The 25,803-nt window shown below is 35.5% G+C and overlaps 1 protein-coding gene across 8 annotated transcripts in view; it reads left to right on the top strand.

The window, feature by feature from the left end:
• POU2F1 (POU class 2 homeobox 1) overlaps positions 1–25,803 on the top strand; it is a 171,705-nt gene that overhangs the window by 75,685 nt on the left and 70,217 nt on the right. For 7 of the 8 annotated variants that reach the window (XM_082437646.1, XM_082437642.1, XM_082437647.1 and 4 more), the window contains one exon: positions 16,645–16,710. In XM_082437646.1, the coding sequence (XP_082293772.1) occupies positions 16,645–16,710 (66 nt within the window). Of the gene's footprint in view, positions 1–11,133; positions 13,429–16,644; positions 16,711–25,803 lie in introns of those variants that run through there. The other variant, XM_082437641.1, reaches the window with a different exon arrangement.

The raw sequence follows: 25,803 nt of genomic DNA, 5'->3' as shown, positions 1-25,803 counted from the left end.
ACCTGCCTGGCCTAAAGAGGGTGGGGATGCACAGAATGTAGACAGTGAGATATAAAAAAGTACATTTTTTAGTAGCCCATGTCACATAACTGTTTTATTCCTGGTAATGTGGAGATCTTATACCAAAGAATTGTAATTTATATGCATTTTAATCTCTACTATTCAAAATGAGAAATAATGTAAAGTAGATTTTCTGGTACCTTTCTGTTCTAGATGGTCATGTGTTAGAGCTTTATAAAAGGTGAGATACATTGACAAATTTTATTTTTTTAGTTAAATTCTTTCTAACTAACTGGAACTTGTGAAGGTGGTATGAAATTTATTGATACAGTGACATTATGATGAGATTACAAAGTTATTAACTACCCTAAGTATTACTTGAAACTACTCATCATCCTCTGAGTAGAAGGGAAGGAGGTGAAGTAGGGCTGGGGCAGCAAACATTTGTTGAATTCCTACTCTGTTGGGCATATGCTATACACATGCATGCTTTCATTTTTAATATATGGAAAAGTACAGCGGTACAGGAAGTAGAGCAAAGAGAAGAAAGCATTATGCACAAATTTATGTCTTGCTTTTTGTTTGGATTGTCAGCTTGTTAAACCCTTCATATTCTTTTGTCCTCCACTTTTGGCCAAACAATCATGCTGTTGATTGTTTCCAGTGCTCTGAATCACAACTGCCTGGGATTGCTGTATAGTGCTTATGTGGCCAGAGGGGCGCATTAGTGGGTTTTTTTTCTTGGGGCGGGGGGCGGGTAGTTAGATTTTAAGTTTTCAGAAGACTGTAGTTAACAGTACTGTATTATATATTTTAAAATTTGCTAAGAGGGTAGATCTTAGTTACGTGCTCTTGCCCCACACAAAAAAATTTTTAATTAAAAAACGGGGCGGGGGACACAAAGGAAACTTTTAAAGGTGATGAATAAGTTTATGGCTTTAGTTGTAGTCTCACAGATGTATATTTATCTCCAAACTTATCTAGTTTGTATACATTAAAGTTGTATATACATTAAATATGTATGGCTTTTTGTATGTGAATCATATCTCAAAAAAAAAAGTTTTTAAAAAAGTTTTAAGAAAGTTTTCAAAAGAGAAAACTCATACTTCTTAAGAAATGTTATTTAAAGATTAAAACATGAGAAAAAAGAAGAAAAAGGAAACCAAATTCTACTTCAGCCATGTTCAGCTAATTCAAACATTAATAAAACTGTTCTTACCATGTACAGTAAAGATAATTTTCCGGCCTATGGATTAAAACTCAGTTAAAAAACATGGAAATGTTCAAAAGCATCACTTAAAATTTCTTGTTATAACAGGAGAAAAATCTTGAGTAGTATTTATTGAATATTTATCAAGATATTAGAATAATACAGTTATTTTTATAATTCCTGATTATTTTCAAAATAACTAATATTCTCATTTTAATTTTAAGAACAGCCTTGGGAGATAGCATAATCATTCCCATTTTTCAAATGAGAAAATTAAGGTTCAAATGTTGTGTTAAGTTTCCTAGGGATGCTGTAACAAAATACCACAAACCAGGTGGCTTAAACAACGGCAATTTATTGTTTCATAGTTCTGGAGGCTAAAAATTCAAGATTAAGGTGTTGGCAATGTTGGTTCCTTCTAAAGGTTGTGAAGGAGAATCTGTTCCATGCCTCTCTTCTTGTCTGCCCTCTGTATGTATCTGTCTCTGTGTTCAAATTTTCCTTTTTTGTAAAGACAGCAATAGTATTGGACTGGGGCTCATCCTAATGACCTCATCTTAACTTGATCATCTCTGAAGACCCTGTTTCCAAATAAGGTCACATTCACAGATCCTGGGTATTCGCCTTTAACATCTTGGGCGAGACACAGTTCAACCCATAACAGATGTGGCATCCTTTGCTCAGGGTCTCCTAAGTAGGAAGTTTAGACATAACACATTGTAGTGCCCCTAAAATAGTAGTTTTAAAAGAACATGACAATATATCTATGATACCACATTTAAAATGCATTTTCTAATATTTTCTTATGCCTGGGTAGATTTTATTTAAAATTAACTGAGTTTCTAAAATATTTAATAGAGTTTTTGGTTGTAATGGATTTCAAGCTCTTTCTTTCTTTGGATAATAAATAAGTGATACGACACCAACTGTGGAAAGTTGTTCAGTACTCAGTGCTTAGATCTGAGTATAAATTTTACTGAACTTCCATTAATTTAATGTAGAGCTTTAGAATGTAGACTCCTTCATATTTTGAGATGTCCATCAGAATACTGTTTAATTGGTTTCAAGTGCACTCTGATGCTAGGTTATCTATACATTTCACAATCCTGTAAGAATTATAGTGTTGCCAGTGTTAATACGCATCTTTTGATCAGAGATTTCTGAGGAGTGGGGAGAGCAACACTCCACTAGGATAATAAAACAGTGTATGGTAGTTTGTTGATCTCTTTTCTTTTTCCCTTTTTTCTTTGCTAAATCTTTCTTTTAAAATTATTTTAGACTTTTAGAAAAGTTGCACAATAGTACAAGTAACTTTTTCCCTGAACCTTTTGAGAGTAGGTCTCAGACTTGATGGTCCATCACTTCCAAATACTTCAGTGTATAATTCCTACAAATAAGGACATTCTTCTACATAGTCATGATACAAACATAAACTCAAGAAATTTACAATAATACATTACTATCAACTAATCCATAACCATATTCAAATTTTTCTTGTTATCTCAGAAATGCCCTTCATAGCAAAAGAATCCAATCCAGGATCATGCATTGCATTTAGTTGTCATGTTGTCTCTTTAGTATTCTTTTATCTGGAATAGTTTCTTAGTCTTTCCTTGATTTTCAGCACTGTGACACTTTGGAAGAATACATTTTGTGGAATGTGTTTGAATTGGGGCTATGTGATACTTCCTCAGGTTATGTGTCTGTGGCAGGAATATCACAGAAGTGAAGTTGTGTTCTCATTTTGGGGGGGGGGGGAGGGTTGCACAATTTTGGTTTATCCCCTGACTAGTGATATTAACTTTGATCACTCGATTAAGGTGATGTTTACCAAGCTTCTTTACTGCAAGTTACACTTCTTCCCTTTGTAATTAATATATATTTTGTGGGCAAACTGTAAATTTTTGTCATCAAATTTTTGCCCACTAGATTTAGTATCAGTTGTTTCTTGACTGGACTTACTGCTATGATGGTTTCCAAATGTTAATTTTCTTGACATTCTACTGTAAGGAAGAACGTTCTCTTCTCCCTGTTTATTTATTTATATCAGCATGGACTCATGAATTCCTATGAGTAATGGTTATAATTCATTATTATTTTTATTTACTTTGTTCAGATTGTCCAAAAGTCTGTCCATGGGAGACATTTCAGGCTGGTTTCTGTTTCTTTTTCACATATTCCCATAATTTTTTAAAGCACTTCCACTACTAATTTCTTCACCAAAGCAGTAAAAGGAGAGAAATAAAAAACAAAATATAAAGTCTCAGTGAAAAAGCAGAAAGCCTCATTAAAGAAACAGAAAATATAAAGAACTAAACAGAGGAACTTCCTTGGTGGCGCAGTGGTTAAGAATCTGCCTGCCAATGCAGGGGACACAGGTTTGATCCCTGTTCCAGGAAGATCCCACATGCCACAGAGCAGCTAAGCCCGCGCACCACAACTACTGAGCCTGCGCTCTAGAGCCCGCGAGCCACAACTACTGAAGCCCACACATCCTAGAGCCCGTGCCCCGCAACAAGAGAAGCTGCCCAATGAGAAGCCCGTGCACCACAAGGAAGAGTAGCCACTGCTCGCCGCAACCAGAGAAAGCCTGCACGCAGCAATGAAGACCCAACACAGCCAAAAATAAATAAATAAATTTATATTAAAAAAAAAAAGAACTAAATGGAAATTTTAGAATTGAAAACCGTAGTAACTGAAATAAAAAACTCACTGGGTAGGCTTACAGCAGAATGGAGAGGACAGAGTGATCTGTAAGATAGAACAGTAGAAATTACCCAATCTGAACAAGAAGGAGAAATTGAACAAATAAATGAACAGAGCCTCAGGTACCTATAGGATTATGACAAAAAAAAGACTACAACAAGAGTAAGAGAAGGAGAGGGGAAAGCAGGCGGGGCCAAGAAGTACTTGAAATAATGGATGAAAACTTGCCAAACTTGGCAGAAGACATAAACCTACACATCCAAGAAGCTGAGCAAATTCCAAACAAGATAAACCTGAAGAAATCTGTAAGACACATCATAAAACTTACGTAAACTTAAAGGAAAAATCTTGAAAATAGTGAGAGAGAAATGACACCTTACGTATGGGGAAAAAACATTCCAATGATAATGGATTTCTTATCAGAAACCATGGAGGCTGGGAGACAGCGGGGTAACATTTTTCAAGTACAGAAAGAGCTCAAAACCTCAAATTCTATATCTGGGAAAAATATTCTTCAGGAATGAAGGAGAAATCAAGACATTCTTAGATGGAGGAAAACAAAGAGAATTTGTTTCTAGCAGCCTTACCCTAAAAGAATGACTAAAAAAAAAAAATACTTAATTTTAGATCCAACAGAACATGTTCAGGACTTTTATGCTGAAAACTACAAAATGCTGATGGGAGAAATCAAGGAAGATATACGGAAATGGAGAGATGTACTGTGTTCATGGATTAGGAGATTCAACATAGGAAAGATAAATTCTTCCCCAACTGATATACAGGTTTAATGCAGTTCCTCTCAAAATGCCCCTAAGATTCTTTTGTTTTTTTGATTGAAATACTGATGTACAATGTTGTTAGTTTTGGGTGTACAGCAAAGTGATATATATATATATGTATTCTTTTTTAGATTCTTTTCCATTATAGTTTATTACAAGATATTGTCCTTGTTCCTTACCTATTTTATATATAGTAGCATCTATCTGTTAATTCTGTTAAGATTTTAATAGATAAGATTATTCTCAAATTAATACAGGAATGCAGGCTAATTAGAATAGCTAACAAAATTTTGAAAAAGAAAAATAAAGGGGGAAGAATCAGTCTTTAATTTCAAGACTTTTTATATAGCTGTAGGAATTAAACCTCAGGGCTTTATCAGTAGAGGCATTGACACATTGATCAATGGAATAGAATAGAAAACCCAGAAATATCGACACAAGTACAGCCAATGGATTTGTGACTAACGTACAAAAGCAATTCAGTGGAGGAAGAATAGTCTTTTTGACAAATGATTTGGGGAGAGGTGGGGGAAGAACCTTTAACCTAAACCTCACACTAGGATAAAAACAGAAGAAAATTTTCAGGATGTAGGGCTTGGTGAAAAGTGCTTAATCATGACACCAGGAGCACAGTCCATAAAAGAAAAAAATTGATAAACTGGACTTTATCAAAATTAAAAAGTTTTTCTCTGTGCAAAACTCTGCTAAAAGGATGAAGAGTCAAGCTCCACAATGAGGAAAAACAGTTGCAAAGCACATATCTGATAAAAGATTATTATCTACAGTGTATGAAGAACTCTCAAAACTGAACCCGAAAAAAACCAATCCATTAGAAAATAGAGATTTGGGTGGAATTCCCTGGAGGTCCAGTGGTTAGGACTCCATGCTCTCACTGCCGAGGGCCTGGGTTCAATTCCTGGTCGGGAAACTAAAATCCCACAAGCCACGTAGTGCAGCCAAAAAAAAAGAGAGAGAGATTTTTGCATTTCTAAAAAAATTCAAGAAAGAATAGACATGTCACTGAAGAGGATATATGAATGGTAAATAAGCATATAAAAAGATGGTCCATAAGCCATTGAGGAAATGCAGATTAAGACCACCATGAGATATCACTACATACCTATTAAAACAGCTAAAATAAAAGGTTATGACACTACCAAATGCTGGTGTAGATTTAGAAAAACTGGATTTCTCATACATTGTTTTGAGAATGTCAAATGGTACAGACATTCTGGAAAATATTTGGAATTTTCTTTAAAACTAAATATATACTTGTCATATGACCAAGCAGTCTCACTTCTGTGCATTTATCCCAGAGAAAAAAAAATTTATGTCCACATAAAAATATGTACGTGAATGTGCTTTGTATATTATAGATGAGAGTCAGATACGTCTTTTGCAAATACTTTCTCCCAGGGTGGAGCTTGTGATCCTGTGTACATGCCATTTATGAATGTTTATAGCAGCTTTATTTGTAATGACCCCAAACTGGAAGCAACCAAAAAGTCCCTTAATTGGTGAATAGTTAGACAAACTATGGTACATCCATACCATGCACTACTCTGTTCAGCAATGAAAAGGAATAAACTGTTGACACACAGAATAACTTGGAGGGGTCTTAAGGGCATTATGGTGAGTAAAAAATGCCAACCTCAAATGGTCATATACTGTATGATTCCATTTGTATAATCCCAAAATGACAAAATTATAAAAATGGATGGCAGATGAGTGATTGTCAAGGATTAGGAATAGCCAGAGGGAGAGGAGTGGATATGCCTATAGTGGGGTAGCAGCAGGGAATTCTTTGTGACAAAATAGTTCTGTATTTTGATTGCAGTGGTGGTTACATGAATCTACACACGTGACAGTAAAATAACATAGAACTTTACATATGCTCTATAGCAGTTTCCTGGATTTGTACTGTTAGTTGTACTGTACTGTTAGTTATATAAGATGTAACCAGTGGGGGAAACTGGATGAAGAGTGCGTGAGACCTGTCTATAAATTCCTATGAATTTCTAACTATTTCAAAGTAGAAAGTTAAAAACAAAAGAGAGGGATATTATCATTGCTATAGGATTTCAGTGAAACAAATAGTTACTTGACAGTGAGGGGAATGAAGATCTGTGGTCATAACTTTTGAGCCTGTCTTTATAGGATAGATAGACTTTTCACTAGTTGATATAGGGAGGGAACGGTATTTCAGACAGATTGAGAGTTAGTAAATGTTTATGGAATGACTGCCACTGTACTGTTAATAGTAAGAGATATTAATAACATCTGATTAGTCTGAAGAACATTTTAATTAGTTTAGTGAAGGAGTATATCTTTAGATTTCGTATCTCATGTAGAACTTTGGGATACTTGTTACCTGTATTTTCACACAAATTTATGAAACCTGGGAGTAAGAGAGAGATAAAAAGAGATAAGGCACAAATTACCAATATCAGAAGTGAAACAAAGTAGTTCAAAGGATGAATGACAGTAAACAAAGCAGCATGTGGTTTTAAATAAAACAAAGCCTGTTTTTCATGGTTTTAGTAAATGGAATCAGAGAAAAAGTCACATTCCATTTCTTAAAGTTAGAGAACTCTAATAGTAGCCAAGGATGTCAAGCCAAATTATAGGCCTGTGTTAAAGCCGTGTTGTCACCTGATCTTTTCTTCCATGGAATTTTCACACTTTGTAATTCTGTATTTAGATGATTGCTTAATATTTCTGTCTACTATTGAATTGTAAGCATTCTGTGGCTCAGCATTGTAGGCCCAATTCCTATCCTGGTGTCTGGCAGCACTTAGTAAATACTTGTTGAATGTGTTCATACATGAAATAAATGACTTTGCAAAACTCTTTACATTAGAACAAATAAAAGACAGTTACAGAAGTAAAGAAACAGGATGATAAGATAGACTAGACAGAAAAGTTTAGTGTAGTGGTAAAACTTTAGTAGAGCTACACAAGATTTAAGCTTTTACAGCTAAGCAATTCAGGATTGGATTTTGTAATGTTGCTATGTTTACTGAAAAGATGCCAGAGTGTTGGACTGAGCAGGAAATGAGCTATGGCATGGCTGTAGAAAAATAAGATAGCACAGGTTAAGGAAGACACCAGAGCATGAGCCACTTAATACTAGCTGCTTTCTAGTGTGGTAGCTTTCTTAACAAACCACCTCTTAAATGACTGATCCAATTAACTGATGCCATGAGAATTCTTGCTTGAAACATACTGATGATTCCACTACAGCATGCTGAATGCTTACTCATTAGTATGTCTGTGCATATCTGCTGCTGCTGCTGGAGTTGTATGGGTATCAGGAGTCATTTACACGTTTGTGCTCTCAAGCCTTTTCATGCTGGTTTATACTTATTTTAATCACACAATTTAAATAATTATTATATAAATCAAGGGAAAGAGAAGTGATGTTTCTGTGAAAACTTAAGTTGAATGCTTTGAAAAGATTTGATAAAGGGTAATAAGTAAAAAAAATACTGCTGAATTAGATGTGACCAAGGGAGCTGTAAAATATCAGGGATAAATTATTATTTAAAAAACAAAAAAGTAAGTAAGAAGGAAAAAGATTCTGTACTCAGATTGCTTCACGTGTCTTTTAAGCAGTTTTTCAGTCCATGGGTCATGGAATCACTTTAGTAGGTTTAAATCAATTTAAAAAAAAAAAGAAATATATTAGAACATAATCAGAGTGCATTGCACCTAGGAAGGAGCATTGTTTCATGAAATTTTCCTTGAGTTTTTAATATTTATTTTATACACATACGTAAAATGTGAAAATGTGATAAGCTTGAAAAACAAAGCCAAAGAAATTGAAACTGGAAATATTAGAGTGTGTATTAAGGGCATGATTTATCCTAGAAAGAAGAGGAAATTCAAATTAGTGGATCCAAACTTAAAGCAAAGGCTTTAGTCCAACATCAAAAGGTTGGTGAATGAATGTATATTTTTGTGCTTTGTGTTAAAATGAAATGTTTAAGGTATGTATAAATGGTTTTATATTTAAGTTGACCTTTTTAATTGACCAACAACTACAGATCTCTGTGTCATGTGGTAAGAGTTTCAGCACATTTTATTATACTTATTTTCCTCTCATACTTTCTTATTATATACCCCCCACCCCCACTTTCTCTGCTGCTTAATAGCTGTGTCACCTAAGAGTCATTCTCTAGGCCTCAGTTTACTTTTTATGAAATAAGATTATCCTTCAGATCTCTTGTTATTTGACAGTGCTTAATAGCCAAATTGATAAAGTAAATTCTTTCTTGGTATTTGCCCATCTAAATTTTTAGTAAATGATAGACATTCCATTTTGGGTTTTTTTTTTTTTTTTTTTTTTAAAGCACTGAAATCCCTGTATTGCAGCCTTAGGGGGCATCATTCACATATGCCAATCAAAATGGCCATCAGAAATAAGTCTACAAATAATAAATGCTGGAGAGGGTGTGGAGAAAAAGGAACCCTCCTACACTGTTGGTGGGAGTGTAAATTGGTACAGCCATTATGGGGAAAAGTATGGAGATTCCTTTCAGAACTAAAAATAGGGTTACCATATGATCCTGCAATCCCATTCCTGGGCATATATCCGGAGAAAACTCTTAACTCAAAAAGGTACGTGCACCTCAATGTTCATAGCAGAATAGATAAAGAAGATGTGATATATATACACAGTGGTATATTACTCAGCCATTAAAAAGAATGAACTAATGCCATCTGTAGCAACATGGATGGACCTAGAGATTATCATATTAAGTGAAGTAAATCAGACAGAGAAAGACAAATATCATATATCATTTATATGTGGAAACTTAAAAAATTCTATAGATGAACTTATTTACGAAACAGAAATAGACTCACAGACATAGAAAACAAACTTATGGTTACCAAGGGAGATGGGGGAGGGAGATAAATTGGAAATTTGGGATTGGCATATACACACTACTATGTATAAAATAGGTAAACAACAAGGATATACTGTATAGCACAGGGAACTATAATCAATGTCTTGTAATAACCTTTAACGGAAAAGAATCTGAAAAAGATATATATATATCTGAATCATTTTGCTGTACATCTGAAACACTGTAAATCAACCATACTTCAAAAAAAAGTAAATTTTTTTTAAAAAAAGAGTTTATTGGCCTCTTTTCCAATGGAAACAACCATTACCTCACTAATCAACTCCTAAACTAGGTCTTAAAGGAAAGCAATTTAATTGGATTAATTCATGCTGAAGTGTGAATAACAATCCTACAAACTTCCCAGAAATGGTTTTCCTTTTTAAAAAGGGTATTCTTTTTAGGTTAAGTTTTAATCTGGTATTTCAGACAGAGGACCAAATGAGGTGAACATTTGAGACTTTGTGGGAAAAGCTCTTTCCCTCTTTCAGATCAGCTGTTCCACGGTTAAGGGACTGTAGGTGAGAAATGGTGGCCATCCCTCTCCCAGTCCAACTGTAGAAGGCCTGGACAAACTTCTAGTATTTAAGCCTGCCTTCTAGAATGCACAAAGTATCTAGATCAAGAGTGGCAGGAGGGGAGTTTCTCACCCCCACCACTGTGACCGAGTCAGCTTCCTGTCCCTCTGGATAGCTGCATCTCAGTGCTGCCTCCTTCTTTTGCCCCTCTCCCTCTTCCTGCAGTGAAGATAGTGAGTTGTGCAGCAGAGGGGAAGGAGGTCCCACTTTGCATAGTAACCTATGTGAGTTGGTGAGCTATATAGGCCTGCCGTGCAGAGACCCTGTGGAACTCTCTTGGCCTGAGGGGGAGGAGGATTATTATACTACTGAAGTCCTGACCTGCAAGGTACCTTCCAGCAAATACTCCTTAGTTGGCAGTGATTGTCTGGCTGTCGCTATAAGTCATCCTTAACTAATGTATGAAAGGCCTAATTGGCATAAGAAAGGTAGTTTAGAGGTATTACTGCATGCAGTACGAAAAGGTAGATGGTAAGATGCAGAGAGATTCTATGATAAATGCAGGCAATAAATGTAAAATTTTATGAAGGCAGAAGAGGAAGGAAAGAAACATTTACTCACATTCATCATTTCTTCTCATATTTTCCCACCAAGTAGAAGCTGTATAATCCAATACATTCTACCTTAAAAACTCATTTGAGGGGCTTCCCTGGTGCCGCAGTGGTTGAGAATCTGCCTGCCAATGCAGGGGACACGGGTTCGAGCCCTGGTCTGGGAAGATCCCACATGCCACGGAGCAACTAGGCCCGTGAGCCACAATTACTGAGCCTGCGCGTCTGGAGCCTGTGCTCCGCAACAGGAGAGGCCGTGATAACGAGATGCCTGCGCACCGCGATGAAGAGTGGCCCCCACTTGCCACAACTAGAGAAAGCCCTCACACAGAAACGAAGACCCAACACAGCCATAAATAAATAAATAAATTAATTAATTAATTAAAACTTTAAAAAAAAAACTCATTTGAATTTTGTATTCTGTTCCATAATATATTCTTGATTGTTTTACTAAAAAGTATTATGATTCATTATTGAATAAAATCAATGTTCTTAAAGGATGCACCATGTTTACCATGTGTCTTGATGTCTTCCCTGGCACAACTACCTCATGCTGCAGTCCAGGGTCTAGTCTGAGAAGCACAAGCACATTGATCCTCACAGCAACCTCATGAAAAAGATAGTATCATTTTACTGATGAGAAAAGGAAGGTTCAAAGAGGGAAAGTCTCATGGGTAATACACGTCATTGTTAAATTTCTCCCCCAAACCCTCTCCTTATATGGATTTTGTGGTTCTGTAAAACATAGAAAAACTAACAGTATAAATAGAGTGCTGATCTAAAAGTTAAAGGTTTTTGGTTCTGTTCCTAGCAAAGTTATTGACTTGCGGGGAAATCTTTTGAAGGTCCCTTATAGAAATGTTGTCTTTCATTTCCTCATATGCATGTTGAATTTAATTTCATCCTTAATGTTGGGAAAAGGTACATACATATTTTAAAAAAATCAGACACTTGGCATGCTTGAAGATTAGTTTTAAATAAAAGCAATTGTTAATGGAATAATACCCTTGAGAACTCTCAAGTCTAGTGCACTCTTCCTTGTATCCATACACACTTGACTTTTAAACACAAAATTGTTGTCACCAATTATTGGCTTCCTTACTACACTTACTACACTTCCTTACTGCTGCTTGATTCAAGCCCCCCATGCCTACCAGTTCCTTAACTGTATAACTTGTCCATATGTATAATAGTAGCCAAGAGCTCAAATTTTAATGTCAGCAAAATCTGGTTTTAAATCCTGACTCCAGATTATTAGTGTGACATTAGATAAAGTACTTCAGCTCTCTGTGCCTCAGTTTCCTTATTTTAAAAGGGGGGTAATAATGCCTATTTCATGGGTTTTTATAAACCTTCTGAATTGTCTATGATGATAACATTGGAATGTTGTCATATGGTAATGCCTAAAAAATTTGGGGTTGATGTTTTACCTTGTAAATTCACTTTAAATAAATATATTCTTTTGTAAGTATTCTAAGTCTATAGATTCATATACATTAAGTGAAATTTACTTGAAAATACTAATTCTACAATTTACATGACCCATTTTTTGATGATTGATATTGTAAATAACAGACTGTCGTACACTTTAGATTGATTTTGATGGGGGAAGGATACTATATGATATGTGGCATTCAACTAATCTATTTGGTTAATTTGGTAGTATAAAAGGATTTGTAGATAATGAATTTTCATACTCTGGAAGATAATTTTATAGATCCTACACTGCTTCTGGATTTATACTGGTGCCTCGTTTTAAAGTAGGACTTTCACCTGACAGTGTATGTTAATATTTGGAAAATTCTCTATCAGTAGGCTAGCACCATCTTGACAGCCCTATGTTCTGCTTCTACCTTGCTAATTGTTTCCTTGGGATTATTTGGATTGTGTAGAAAGCTTTTTGCAAATCCCCTTATTACTGAAGTCATTGTTGCCAGCAGGAATAAGATTAAAGGTGCTTAAGTCTGTAGAGTTGTTTCTAATTTGTACGTGTCATTTCAGTGGCATTTTAACAGAACTCTGTCTCCTGTCCCTCCCTTCTCCCCCGGTACTATCTCAAGTTAGGTCCAAGAAGCCAGGCCATTGGAAGAAATCTCATTTTATCCTCCTAATTATTATGCTGGCACTCAGGAGATAATTTTTCCCTTCATGCACTGCCAATTAATATGCAAATGGACTGATAAATATTTATGCAATGATTTAAATTATGCAGGGGGTGCTTTCAGTGTATTCTGTAAATGAATTGTTCGTGGACTTCAAAGTACTGGCTGCTGTGCTAACGAGGAGAGATTTGCATAAGGCCCTAATCACGCGCATACTGATTAAGCTTCATTATGGAAACTGCCAGCTGCAATCTTTGTTTCTATTTTATTACAAAAAGAGGAACTTTTCATGCTTCAGTTGCCTTGACAATGTCAGTCCTAGCTGGTAGGAGAGACTAAAACTCCTCTGAGCAACTGAAGTTTCCTTATTCAGTTGAAGATTGCTATGGTGTAACTGAAGTTGTATTTCGCTTCTCCCCCAATCCACTTTCCACCTCCCACCCTTGTTCTTTTAAGAGTATAGTGTAGATTTGTTAGAAATAATAGTACCTTCTTTCCCCTACCCCATACCGCTACCTGTTTCTTCCTTGCTTTGGACTGTCTGAACCTCTAGAAGATTTCACAGCAATGCTGGACTGCAGTGACTATGTTCTAGGTGGGTACCAGCACGGTTCTTTCTTATAAGCTTTAATATGGAAATAGCGTGTGTGGAGTTGACTATGCATAAATGCTTAATCGCATATGCAACCAACTCGGGGGAGGGGGGAGAAGTGGATTGAGCTGGGAAGGAGGAAAGCATTTGCAAAGCACAAGCCTGCTTGAATTTGCAGTAGGTCCCTCCCTACCACTAGCTCTTCTGGTTCAGAGGATATTTTCAGTAAATAGTGTGGATTTAGAGTTCAACTTGAATGGAGGACATTTTTGCTTTTTGGAAATTTCTATTGAGAGCATTTCATGTAGTTCTAAATCTGAAAGACGGTATAAAGTGTACCTAAATAATATGTACATATTAATAAAAAAAGTTTTGCATACCGAATGTGAATGTCTTATATAAAAAATGCCTAGTGAAAAATAAGATGGAGCCATAGTGCATAGTTGTTCCCATAAATGCTAATGCAGAAGGTAATTGGAATGGTTACTGCAATAGGACTGTTGATCAATTTCCAAATTTTAGAAACTGTTAACTGTTTTCAAATTTTGGCTAATACTAGCCTTTTTTATTTTTAAAAAATCAACTTCTGTTCTTCAGGAAACAATTTTTAAGTGCTGGAAAGCCTGTTTTTAGAGTTTTTCCTATAGAACAACAAGATTTGGGGAGGGGGATGTGTGGCTTGAATATATAAACTCTCTTTGGCGATTAAGATTTAAAATAGATTGAGGCATTTTGGTTTTTAGACTTACTGTGACCATGGTGGCCATATTTTGTGTTGAGTTTTTTCTGTTTGTATGCAAAATTGTTGAAACCTCTTTGGGTTACTCTGGTCACCTCTCCAGGTGATGATAAGAACTCCAGGTCTCTGATATCTTAGTTTTAAAACCGCTACAAATGATTTCTTTTTCCTGTAGGTAATTTTTCCTGCTTGAAAAATTGAGGCTGCCCCCCATCACCATCACAGTAGCTCAGGATAAAATAAAATGATAGTTCTGAAAACGTTTGAATTTTTAGCTGGAAGGCATGGCCTAAACCCAGGGTAGTACTGATACTTGTACAGCATGATAAAAATCACTATTTAAAAGGGTTAATGACTAAAATAACAAACTGATGTCAAGAATTCAATCCAAAAGCAACCTGTAGACTGTGTGTTAGACTCATACAGTCAGTTCAGTGTGCCCAGAGAGAAAAAACAAACTTCACATATCAAAAAAAAAGAACTTACTTGTATTTATTCTTTTACATCTACTAAGTTGGGAACTCAAGAAAGGAAAGGAAAGTACCTTTCTGAAATATTTTTAGCATTATATTTTAGAATTAGACATTATATCTGTAATTTTCAGTTCACAGTAAATATCATTTAAACATTCTTCCATTCCATTCCAATGTACAACATTCATAGTTGTACAGTTAATCAGGATTTGGTTTTATTTATTTTTGTGTATGTGTATTAAACTCTTGACAGTTTAATAGAAAATGCATAGAAGATTCACATAGAATACCTGTGACATAATTTTTAATTTTTAGATGTGGAAATCAGGATATGAGTTGTACAGGTCATGACTTGTTGAGAATTATGCCTACAGCTTTGTTTTTATGGTATGTGGAAAACATTGTTACCCTTCTGATGAATGTTAACTACTTCATCATTTTTTCCCATTTTCTTTTAAAATACATTCTAAAGGAAGCATTGAGCAGCATGTATGCTTAATGGTGTATTCTATTACATTTGTTGTGGTTTTTGTTGACTTTCATAAAATTTTGGTTAAGTCATTCAGAAAGCTGATGTTTACTAAGCTGTACACCTGTTCCTTTCAAACCTTAGTATGCTTTCAGATGATATTTAAATTTTTCTGTAGGGGGAAGGAAGTTATAGAACTACCCTCATTTATGACCACAGACATACAAATTTGAACCCTTTGAACATGTGAAGAACAAAACAAATATATGATAGAGCTGCTTAAGCCCATAAGGCAAGCATTTGTTTCAAAAGCTGTATTTAAAAAGCTATTACACAGCTTCCAGGTGAGAAATGAAATTTATGAGAGAAGGATTCTTGATTCTTTCTCATCAGTTATGCATGTGGATAAAGTAACCATGGACAACATGGTTGGGACTACTAACGATTGTTTTGATTTTCTAGTTAAACATTTAAGCAGATGACAAAATGGGCTCTTCAGTCAAGAAATTGAATATAATATATAGTTTAAGTATTATTCTCTGCTAATAATTACAGTTAAATGGTTCTTAACCCATTGAGGGAAAAGGTAGAACTTGCTTGATAGTAAACTTCTTTGATTATAAATATGCTAAGTTTGAGTTCACAGGAGAAGTAGAATAAGATACATATTAAATGTATAGTTTTTACCCTTTAGAAGAGGTAGAAGAAAAGCAGACTTGTTCTTGTCTTTGCTCTTGCATATCTTCTAGGATACTTAATATTGCTTGATGAAAACGTATTACTATGAAAGCATTCATTTAGGATATCAAGGCAGTATAATTTTTAGCTGGGTGTGGTTATGATTTAATTTTGCAATTATTAGATGTATCTGTTGTGCCTTGTAGTCCAGCTTCTTGTACTGGTTTATGATTGAGGTATGAATTTGATATATTCTCACTTTGACACATGTTTAGTTTGTTTTGGGGGAGGGGGTGGGGAGTAAATATGGAGATATTTTTCTTAGACATGTTTTCATTTTATTCTGTTAGGTTGAGGTATTGTCCAGTCTGTAATCAAGATTACCAGTAGATTATTTAGGTTACAATTAATGAATATCTTTACTTACGAAAAAAGAAACTTTATTTGGGAATAACATATTTTACTTTGTGAGGTACTTCTCTCCTCCTCCCTGCCCCAACTTTGTTTATTTAATATACTTTATGCTTCATATTATAAAACATTTTTCCTCTTTTTTATATTATACTCTCTATTATAATTTTTTTTGCAGGTTAGATTTCTGTTATTTCTCTTGGAAGAATCTTAAGGTTCTTTAGAAAGACAATTTATTTGTGGATCACTTCAGAATTAAGGGAATCCTTAATTTCTTTCAGATAAAATTTTATTATAGTTTGCAATGTTTTAATGTTGATACCATCTCTCCTTGAACTGTAGGACTGTAACAATAGTCAATATTCTTGACCTTTTCCTTTGCCACAATTTTGCCTCCCTAACCACATCCCCAGTGTTTTCAAAACCTATTCTCTTCTGATTTATTGCAGACTCAAGAATGAACAATCCGTCAGAAACCAGTAAACCATCTATGGAGAGTGGAGATGGCAACACAGGTACAAGATCATTCTCAGATCCAGCTTTTTAATTAGATGTAATAGAGCTAAAAGAAGAAACTTCGCATTTAACTGTGACTTGTATTTGGTGAATGAAGACTAATTTGAGTATTGAGTTGTCAGATATTAGTATTTGCAGGAACTGGGATTGTATTGATTTAAGATTATCTAACTTCTTGCTGCAGATTGTTTCATCTTTTGCTGCCATATATCAGAGAAACTACAGAGTGGTTGAGAGACTAGTCCTTTGGGTCAGTTAGTTCTGGGAATGACTTACTAGCCACTTACTAAGCTGTGTGACTTCAGGCAGTTTCCCCAGTCTTTTTGAAAAAGACTTAATTTGTTCACCTATAAAATGGGGATAATAAATTTCATAAGTCATTGTGAGTATTAAAGGAAATGTGTTAAGCATGGTGCCAGCTACACAGTAGCCATTCAAAAAAGTTGAATGGCTGTAACAAAAAAGTTGCTCTTGTTATAGGTGTTAATCAAAATGGGAAATCTTACCCACATTCAGTATAAATTGTATTGAAGTTATCGTATTGTGAGTAGATAAAAACACACACCTGTTTCTAATACATCCTTTTATTTGGTAATTTTTTTAAAAAAAATTTACACTTGATTAAACCCTGTATCAAGAGAAAATTAATACCATAAAAATGAGGAAACTGAGGCCCTCGTGGGAGGAAGGTGAGTCCGTAAAGGATAGATTGTCTCCACAGCCCATACTCGACATTTGACTATGTGTCTTTATCAACCACTTAAGAAGGGAATTATGGGCAGGGATACCCAGAAAGTAATAGTTTCACTAGGTTTTTACTAGCAGAGAGCGTTGCCTCTTTGACTTGTGATTTTTAAAATGCCTAACTATGAGAGATAGTAAAAATGAGAGTCACTCTTGGAGACTGTCTTTGTTTTCCACCCCTACTGGCCACAACACCTTTTAATTTGAAGTAGATGAGTTGAACCAATACAGCAGCTTCCTGCCTACATATCTTTCGTTAAAACTTTTTTGGTACCTGGAGATACTTGTTAATCTTTTAATCTCTAAAGCATACCTGCCTCTTTATGTGAAACGGAGCAGTGGGGCTTCCTGCTGTATTTAACATGTCTCTCAACGTTACTCCAACTGAGGCTAGCCAGGTAGACTGCTGTAAATACATCCCGTGAAGGGGAAGCGCAGCATTCTATTCTGTCTGAAGTGTCAGCTAGTCTCCTTTCTGTCCCGTTTGGGCTCCGCCTTGCATTTTTTTGTAGCAGCAGTCCCTCTGCCAGTATTTTGGCCACCTAGCTTAGGTGTGGGACTTGTTTGCAGAGAGAAATAGGGCAGTTGATCCCATTAAGACACTAGAAGAGAGTGAGCAGGACACCCATGCCTAAAGAATTCAGATTCAAAGAAGAGGCATGTATTTCTTAGGGAAGAGAAACAGACTCAGAATGATTGGAGAACACTGAAAAAAACACTATATCGGATTCCTTGGGAATCCATTACTATAATAGAAGTTTCAGTAGCTACCATTTATTGAGCACCACATTTAATAAAACCCTGATGACATGTTTTTAAAAATCTTAAGCACTGTATGCATTATCTGATTTTTGAGGTCTTATGGCAGCCCTGCAAGTTAGGTATTATTTCAAGGAATAGGAAATTGAGGCACAAAACCAGCCAGGAAATAAAGGCAGGATTAGGATTTACACCCTGCATATGGTTTACACCCTGCATATGGTTTCTCCCATGAACTGTAATAAAATAAAACTGAAAATTTAAGCAAAGCTTTGTATATATATATATATTTGTGTCTAAAACCATTTATAGAGCTATGTAAGATAAATTCTAGCTGGAACACTTGCTGAAACAGTCCCATGAATTTCTTGCCCTGTTATAATATGGAGTGCATGGCAGACTCATTCACCATAGAGCTAAGCAGTATGAATTTAGATATTTTACTTTTTAATGTCTCTAAGACTCTGATTTTGTGGCTGAAAACTAGTGCTTTCTTAGACGTTTTTATTTCCACCACCAGCAATGGTAGTTGATTTTACAAATAGGGAAAATTTTTATTCCTTTTTCACAAGAATTACTGCTAATGAAATAATAAGAGAAATTGGATCAAACATGAGGTGATCAGCCATCCTAACTCTGGAGCGTGGTGACTCACTTTCTGTATGTTGACTGAAGCATTTGTTGCCTTTATAAAATTACACATTACTTCCATATTATGGACTTTTACATTCACTTGAGGATAACCTTGAATGTCTAGTTTCTCAAATGTTAAGGGTCTGTCACTGTGTTCTTAGCATTTCCCACTGATGTCAGTTGGTTAGCTTAGGAACATAAAAATACATTTGAGTTCCAGTTTGCATACTAAATACCATGTCTGATACATTAGATGTAAAATTACAGTCTACTGGGATTTCCCTGGTGGTCCAGTGGTTAAGACTACGTGCTTCCACTGCAGGGGGCGAAGGTTCAATTCCTGGTTGGGGAACTAAGATCCCGCATGCTGTTCAGCGCAGCCAAAAAATAAAAAATAATAAAACAAAATAAAATTACAGTTTACTCAGATAATTACTTGCTTATAAATTGATCTTTATTTAAAAATATAACTAACAAACCTGCAGATTGTTTAACTGTAAAGAATATATGGGTTCTTAGTTTTTGTTGGTTTATGAATAACAAGAAAAATTTTCAATGGAAAGAACCCTTAGCATTATAATAAAACCGAAGTTTCACATTTTCTGGATTCAGAATACTTTTGTGTAGACTACAACAATTTTAAACATTTCAGGAAAAAATAATTTTTGATTTTGTGACATTTTAAGAGAATGGTATTATAAAATTAAGATTGTATTTGATACGTTACTTCTTTGCCTTTCTCAGACCAGAGTGATTTATTTAGGTTGAGCAGCTAAATCTGACAATGTGCTTTTGTCAAACAGCCCTTATATGTTCACAGAAAATCTGTTGCTTAGGTTTATTAATTTATTTAAGTCTGTGCCTGTCCTATATGTAAAATACTATACTTGGTGTTATTAAAAGATGTTAATGCAAATAAATGAGATACCCTCAGTCTTTGAAGAGTTAGCAATCCATTAGAGATGAGACAGATACGCAGGTGACGGATTCAGGATAGATTTTGGTAATTCAAGAGGAGGTATAGGAAAGTACCATAGTGGTATTTCTTTGAGGAAATTTGAGTATGTTCATAGGCCAGGTGGAAGGAACCACCAGAGAGAAAGGAATAAAAGAAAAACAACTGACGGAACTGAGGTAGGGGAAAGAGTTAGGATCAAAGGTACAGAATGGAGGGTTAACTTTGAAAATGGAAAAAGATATACCCTTTTTTTATATTGGGGAGAAGAAACTAAGATCAAACAATGACAGAAAATTGAGGTGGAAAGGAGAAGGAAAATGAGGAATAATTCATGTTAGATTGTTCCATTTTTCTTATTTCTCTTTTAAGTAGTTGAGGCGGTCATCGGAGGGGAAGGCAAAGATAATAGTAATAATAATAGCAGCAGTTACCATTTGTTGAATTCTTACTATATGTGCACGGCTAGCTGCTTTATTATATATACTTTATAATTGTTAAAATACTCTTATAAGGTAAATAGTATTATGCCTATTTTACAGATAAGGGAAATAAATTCAGAACTGTTTAGTAATTTGTGATTGCAAAGACTGTGAGCCTTTCATTACCTTTCTTTCTTTTTTCTTTTTTTTAATTGGAGTATAGTTGCTTTACAATATTGTCTTAGTTTCTGCTGTACAACGAAGCTAATCAGCTATATGTATACATATATCCACTCCCTCTCATTATGTCATACTGCCTCAAAGATTTTGAATGAAATGGATTTGGGGGTATTAGTAGAGTGAATGAGTTTTGACATAGTTACCTTTACGGAATTGATCAAAATAAATAAAAAGGAGTAATATGCTTCTTGTGGGTCAGCTCAAATTAAAGAAAACAGACGTGTATCTTATGTCTCTGGATTTGCCTATTCTAGATACTTTATATTAAGTGGAATCATACAATATTTGTTCTTTTGTGTCTGACTTAGTTCGCTTAGCATATTTTCAAGTTTATCTATGTTATACAATCTATAGCTGAATAATACTCCATTGTATGTTTGTACCACATTTTATTTATCCATTCATCTGTTTATGGACACTTGGGTTGTTTCCACCTTTTAGCCATTGTGAATTAATGATGCATTGAACATTGGTGCACAGTTCTTTGGGGTATATAACTAATAGTGAAATCGCTAGGTAAAACAACACAAATTTATTATCTTACAGCTCTGGAGGTCAGAAGCCCTAAAATTAGGGTTTGGAAGGGCTGCATTCCTTCTGGAAGCTCTGTGGAGAGAATTCATCTCCTTCCCTTTTCTAGCTTCTATAGGCTACCTACATTCCTTGGTTTATGGCTGCTTCCTCCATCTTCAAAGCCAGAAGTAAAGTGTCTTTAAGTCGTCTGTCTGTCTTCCCCTCTCTGTCTCTGCCTCTCTCTTTTCTCCCTCTCTCTCTCTCTCTCTCTCTCTCTCTCTCTGACCCCTGCTTCCATCATCACATCTTCTCTGACTCTCCTGCCTCCCTCTTTCTCTTATAAAGACCATTTTGTGATTACACTGGGTCCACCCAGATAATCGAGGATAATTCCCCCCCATCTCAGGACCCTTGACCTGATCCAATCTGCGGAATCTTTTTTAACATGTAAGGTAACTATTCACAGCATCTGAGGTTAAGATGTGGACATCTTTGAGTGGCTGTTCTGCCTGCCACAGTACTTTATCCTAAATTAAATCTGACCAACTGTATTATAGATGACAATTGGAAAAGTAAAGCAGTTGTATAAAGTTTTATAAACATCGGTAGGAAAAACCAAATCATTTTCTTTAATGTAAAAAATATTAGACAAATTTTAAAGCCTTGCTCACTTTTTAATCAAAGGGCAGACTTCTTTCATCAGTATTCCTGACAGATGGTCATCTACCCTGTGCTTGGGCTCATCCATTGTCAGGGAACAGTTAATTTTTAATGTACCCTATTCTGTTGTAGTACAACTCTGTTATCTATACTTTTTTGAATTCTGCCCTTACCAGTAACACAGATTAAAATGAGTTTCCTCATCTTTTAAAAATGAAAGCTCTTCTGGAAGTCATTGCCCTATTCTAAGTCTTCTTCATTATTTGACATTTATTATAAAGTGACTTATTATAAAGTAATATATTATAAAATATTACAATTCATTATAAAGTAATAATATAATAGTGGCTGTCATTCATTAAGTATTTACTAGATGTGTTAAACACTTACATAGATTGTCTCATTTAATCCTTATAACAACCATATGAGGCATTATTTTTTTCTCTTTATAGATCAGGGATTGAGGCTTAGATGTTTTTAGTCCCTTGACAAAAGTCACACATATCTATAAACATGTATCTATAAAAGTGAGCAGAGCCATCCTCTTATCCTTTGAGCTATGTTGTTCCTTTTGTTTCGTCTCCACTGTGCAAGACACTGTACTATACTCAGTAGGATCACTAAAGTTGAATAAAATATTAATTTGTTCTCAGGAAATTTATCTTACAGAGAAAACATGTATGCAAATGTAATAGAATATTCATAAGAAGTATTACATGAGTCTATGAGAATTCAGTGTAGGGAGAAATCATTTCTAGCTGGGAGGATGAGGGAAGGCTTTGAAGAAGGTGAGACTTAAACTGGACCTTGAAGCTGGGTAGAATCTAAATGTGATGGTAGTAGACAGCGTATGTTTAGGATGAAGAAACAGTAAAAGCTAACATGGGAAGAAGAAATCTGTACTGAAGGTTTCTAATTCCTTCAGATTTTTCCCATCGTGTCGTGTGATTTCTAAATCCTCTATCATTTAGTCATCCTCAGAATTAGTATTACAGACTTTAGTGCATCCACAGCTGTTACCATTGGCTTATTATTGTTATTTTTTAAAACTTACCGCTGGCTTATTATAATTATTTTTTTTATAATTAATAAAGGTAAAAATGACATCAGATTAAATTTTTAAAATCTAAAATGTTATTTTTTCTGATAATATTTAACTGTTTTGAAATATTAAAAGTTGTTTTATTTTAAAGCAACTGACTCACCTTGTAACCAGACAAGGACTCAATTTTAGGAGGACTCAGTTTTAACCTGTTGATTCATTGAGTTTATGGTCAATTAACTGTAAGACTTTTTTATAACCTGAATTATGGTAGAGCTAAGGCTTCCTATCCTGACCTGGTTCACTTGATTTTTCATTCAAATGATTTTTTTTCCCAGGATAATATCAAGATCTTTTTGGCAACTGAAAAACTCAAAGAAATTTGTTAATGCAACCTAATATACATTTATGAAGTGGCATTCCAAAAATACTATCAGAAGTTCTTAGCAACCAATTGATGCATCTGTTCTGTGGGACTTATTAGTGCCATGGCTAATATTAGGGAGTTATAGTCTTAAGAGAGCATGATCAGACATCATTTTCTCCAAGATGAGGACAAAGGATATTGAAAAGACCAGGGCACCAGTGAATATATCTGCTATTTTTCATAATAATTGAAGAATCTTGATGTCTTGAAACAGCGCTAGTTTTGGAAAATATTTCCAGATGAAATACCAGCATTTTCAGGTCGAAGCCTCTGAAATTCACTGAGGAACAGGCCTCACATAAAGTTCTCCTCAAAACGGGGTATAGCAATTGTACATTTCAGACTCCACAGGGCCATTTTCTTTTGAACTTACATTTATCCAAGGGTTATTACTAATATTCTTATTACTATTATTATTTTAAATGTATTATGTATTTTACTGTGTGAGCTTCATTCTGTACTGGCCAAAGTACTCTTATAAGCCTCAGGGTGGAAATACCAATACCGATACTGATTTTTCTTGGTCTTCCTTCATAGTGATGTTTTAAATAGCGGGTAGTTCCACAGGTCATTGAAATTGGCTGGAGCACTTCTAGAGCCTCAGGAGAATGGTGGAGGATGTATTACTCTGTTCTTGGTGGTCTAGAAGCAAAAAGTCAAACACTTATGGGAAAGATGGCTCTCCTCTAGTGTTTGGTTTGATAGATGTCAGTTAAAGTACATGACTTCTAAGAGATTCTGACCACTACATAATGAGAAACTTACCCTGGCCCTGCCCTTTACTGCATGTGGGGAATTTTTTGTTGTTGTTTTGGAGTATACTGCAGAGCTTATGAGAATACTAAGTGACATTTGAATTAAGATTATACTTTTGTTAAATGAGTGAAAGAGCAATTGATCTTTTCACCACGTGATAACCCAGTAACAAAAATTAAGATTTTAAAGGTAGTATCCATTTCATTTTTATTCATTACCAATAGAATTTGGAATATTAATAAGAGGATTTGTTTCTAAAAGGATGCTTTAGGCACAGATTGTGAGATTGTAATATTCTCCCTTCTTCCTTACAAAGCAGTTTAGTTTCCTACCATGCCACTTTTTTGTGTTCTTTTTTTCTAAGTATAAAAGATTTTTCCAGCCATGTTATACTTTAATCTTGCTTGAAGCAAAAAACTAGACTCCATTACTCTTTCAGTTAGATCCATTATATAGCATTCTGGCTTAGAGCAGTGGCAGTGGAAGCCAGGGGTCAGATTTTAATAAGCATTTGTGAGAGGAGGAGAGGAGATTGAGAGGGAGTAAAAACAGCAAGAAGGAAAGGGAGTAATCTAAAATGAATACCTGTATTTGGCTTGGGACTGGGATAGACGTAGCATCATTACCTGAGTAGGGACTGCCTGAGCTAGGAGTAGACTTGACAATGAGGTGATACATTCAGTTTTGAAGATGTTGCATTTGGGTGCCATATGGTACTTGCAGGTGAAGAAGTGAGTAATTGAAGATAGAGATATGTTCCTGAGGAAAGAAATCGGGCTGTTTATATAGGTGTGAAATTACTTAGCAGGGAGATACTGCCGGGAAGAGAGTGGAATAGCTGAGAAGAGGACCAAGGGCAAAACTCTTCTACAAGATAGAAGGGAATATGCAGACAGAGGAAGAGAAGCGCATGAAGTAGGATGTTCAGTAGGATGGCCACAGGCTGCACGTGGCTGTTTAAATTAAATTAAAAATTCAGGGGCTTCCCTGGTGGTGCAGTGGTTGAGAATCTGCCTGCCAATGCAGGGGACACGGGTTCGAGCCCTGGTCTGGGAAGATCCCACATGCCGCGGAGCAACTGGGCCCGTGAGCCACAATTACTGAGCCTGCGCGTCTGGAGCCTGTGCTCCGCAACAAGAGAGGCCGCGACAGTGAGAGGCCCGCGCACTGCGATGAAGAGTGGCCCCCGCTTGCCGCAACTAGAGAAAGCCCTCGCACAGAAATGAAGACCCAACACAGCCAAAAATAAATAATAAATAAATTAATTAAAAAAACAATTCAGTCAAGTTAGCCACCCTTCTAGTGCTCAGTAGCCACATATGGTTAGTGTCTACCATATTAGATAGCATATATATAAAGCATTTCCATCATCACATAAATTTCCTTTGGACAATGCTTAAGTGGTCTAAGAAAGAGCAACCATGGAGATCAGAAGTGAACCCAGCATGGAATTCCCTGGTGCCACAGTGGTTAAGACTCCACACTCCCAATGCAGGGGGCCCGGGTTCCATCCCTGGTCCGGGAACTAGATCCCACATGCATGCCACAGCTAAGAGTTCACATGTCACAACTAAGGAGCCTGCATGCGACAACTAAGGAGCTAGCGGCCTCAACTAAGAAGCCTGCCTGCCGCAACTAAGACCCGGCATAACCAAATAAATAAATAAATAAATATTTTTTAAAAAAAGAAGTGAACCAGACAGCAAAGTTCATGGAGTTAGTATTCAGTGTAATCAAGTCTTGCAAAGAGGTGGAGACATAGAAAGCTTAAAATGTGACCTTTGGATTTGACAGTTAGTAGTTACTAGGGACTTTTTTAAAAATTTATCTTACTGAAGTATAGTTGATTTACAATGTTGTGTTAATTTCTGCTGTACAACAAAGTGATTTAGTTATGCATATATTTCTTTTTCATATTCTTTTTCATTATGGTTTATTACA

This window comes from Balaenoptera physalus, assembly GCF_965194825.1.
Source record: "Balaenoptera physalus genome assembly, chromosome: 1".
NCBI classification, from domain to species: Eukaryota; Metazoa; Chordata; class Mammalia; order Artiodactyla; family Balaenopteridae; genus Balaenoptera; species Balaenoptera physalus.
This window is presented reverse-complemented; position numbering and strand designations above follow the sequence as displayed.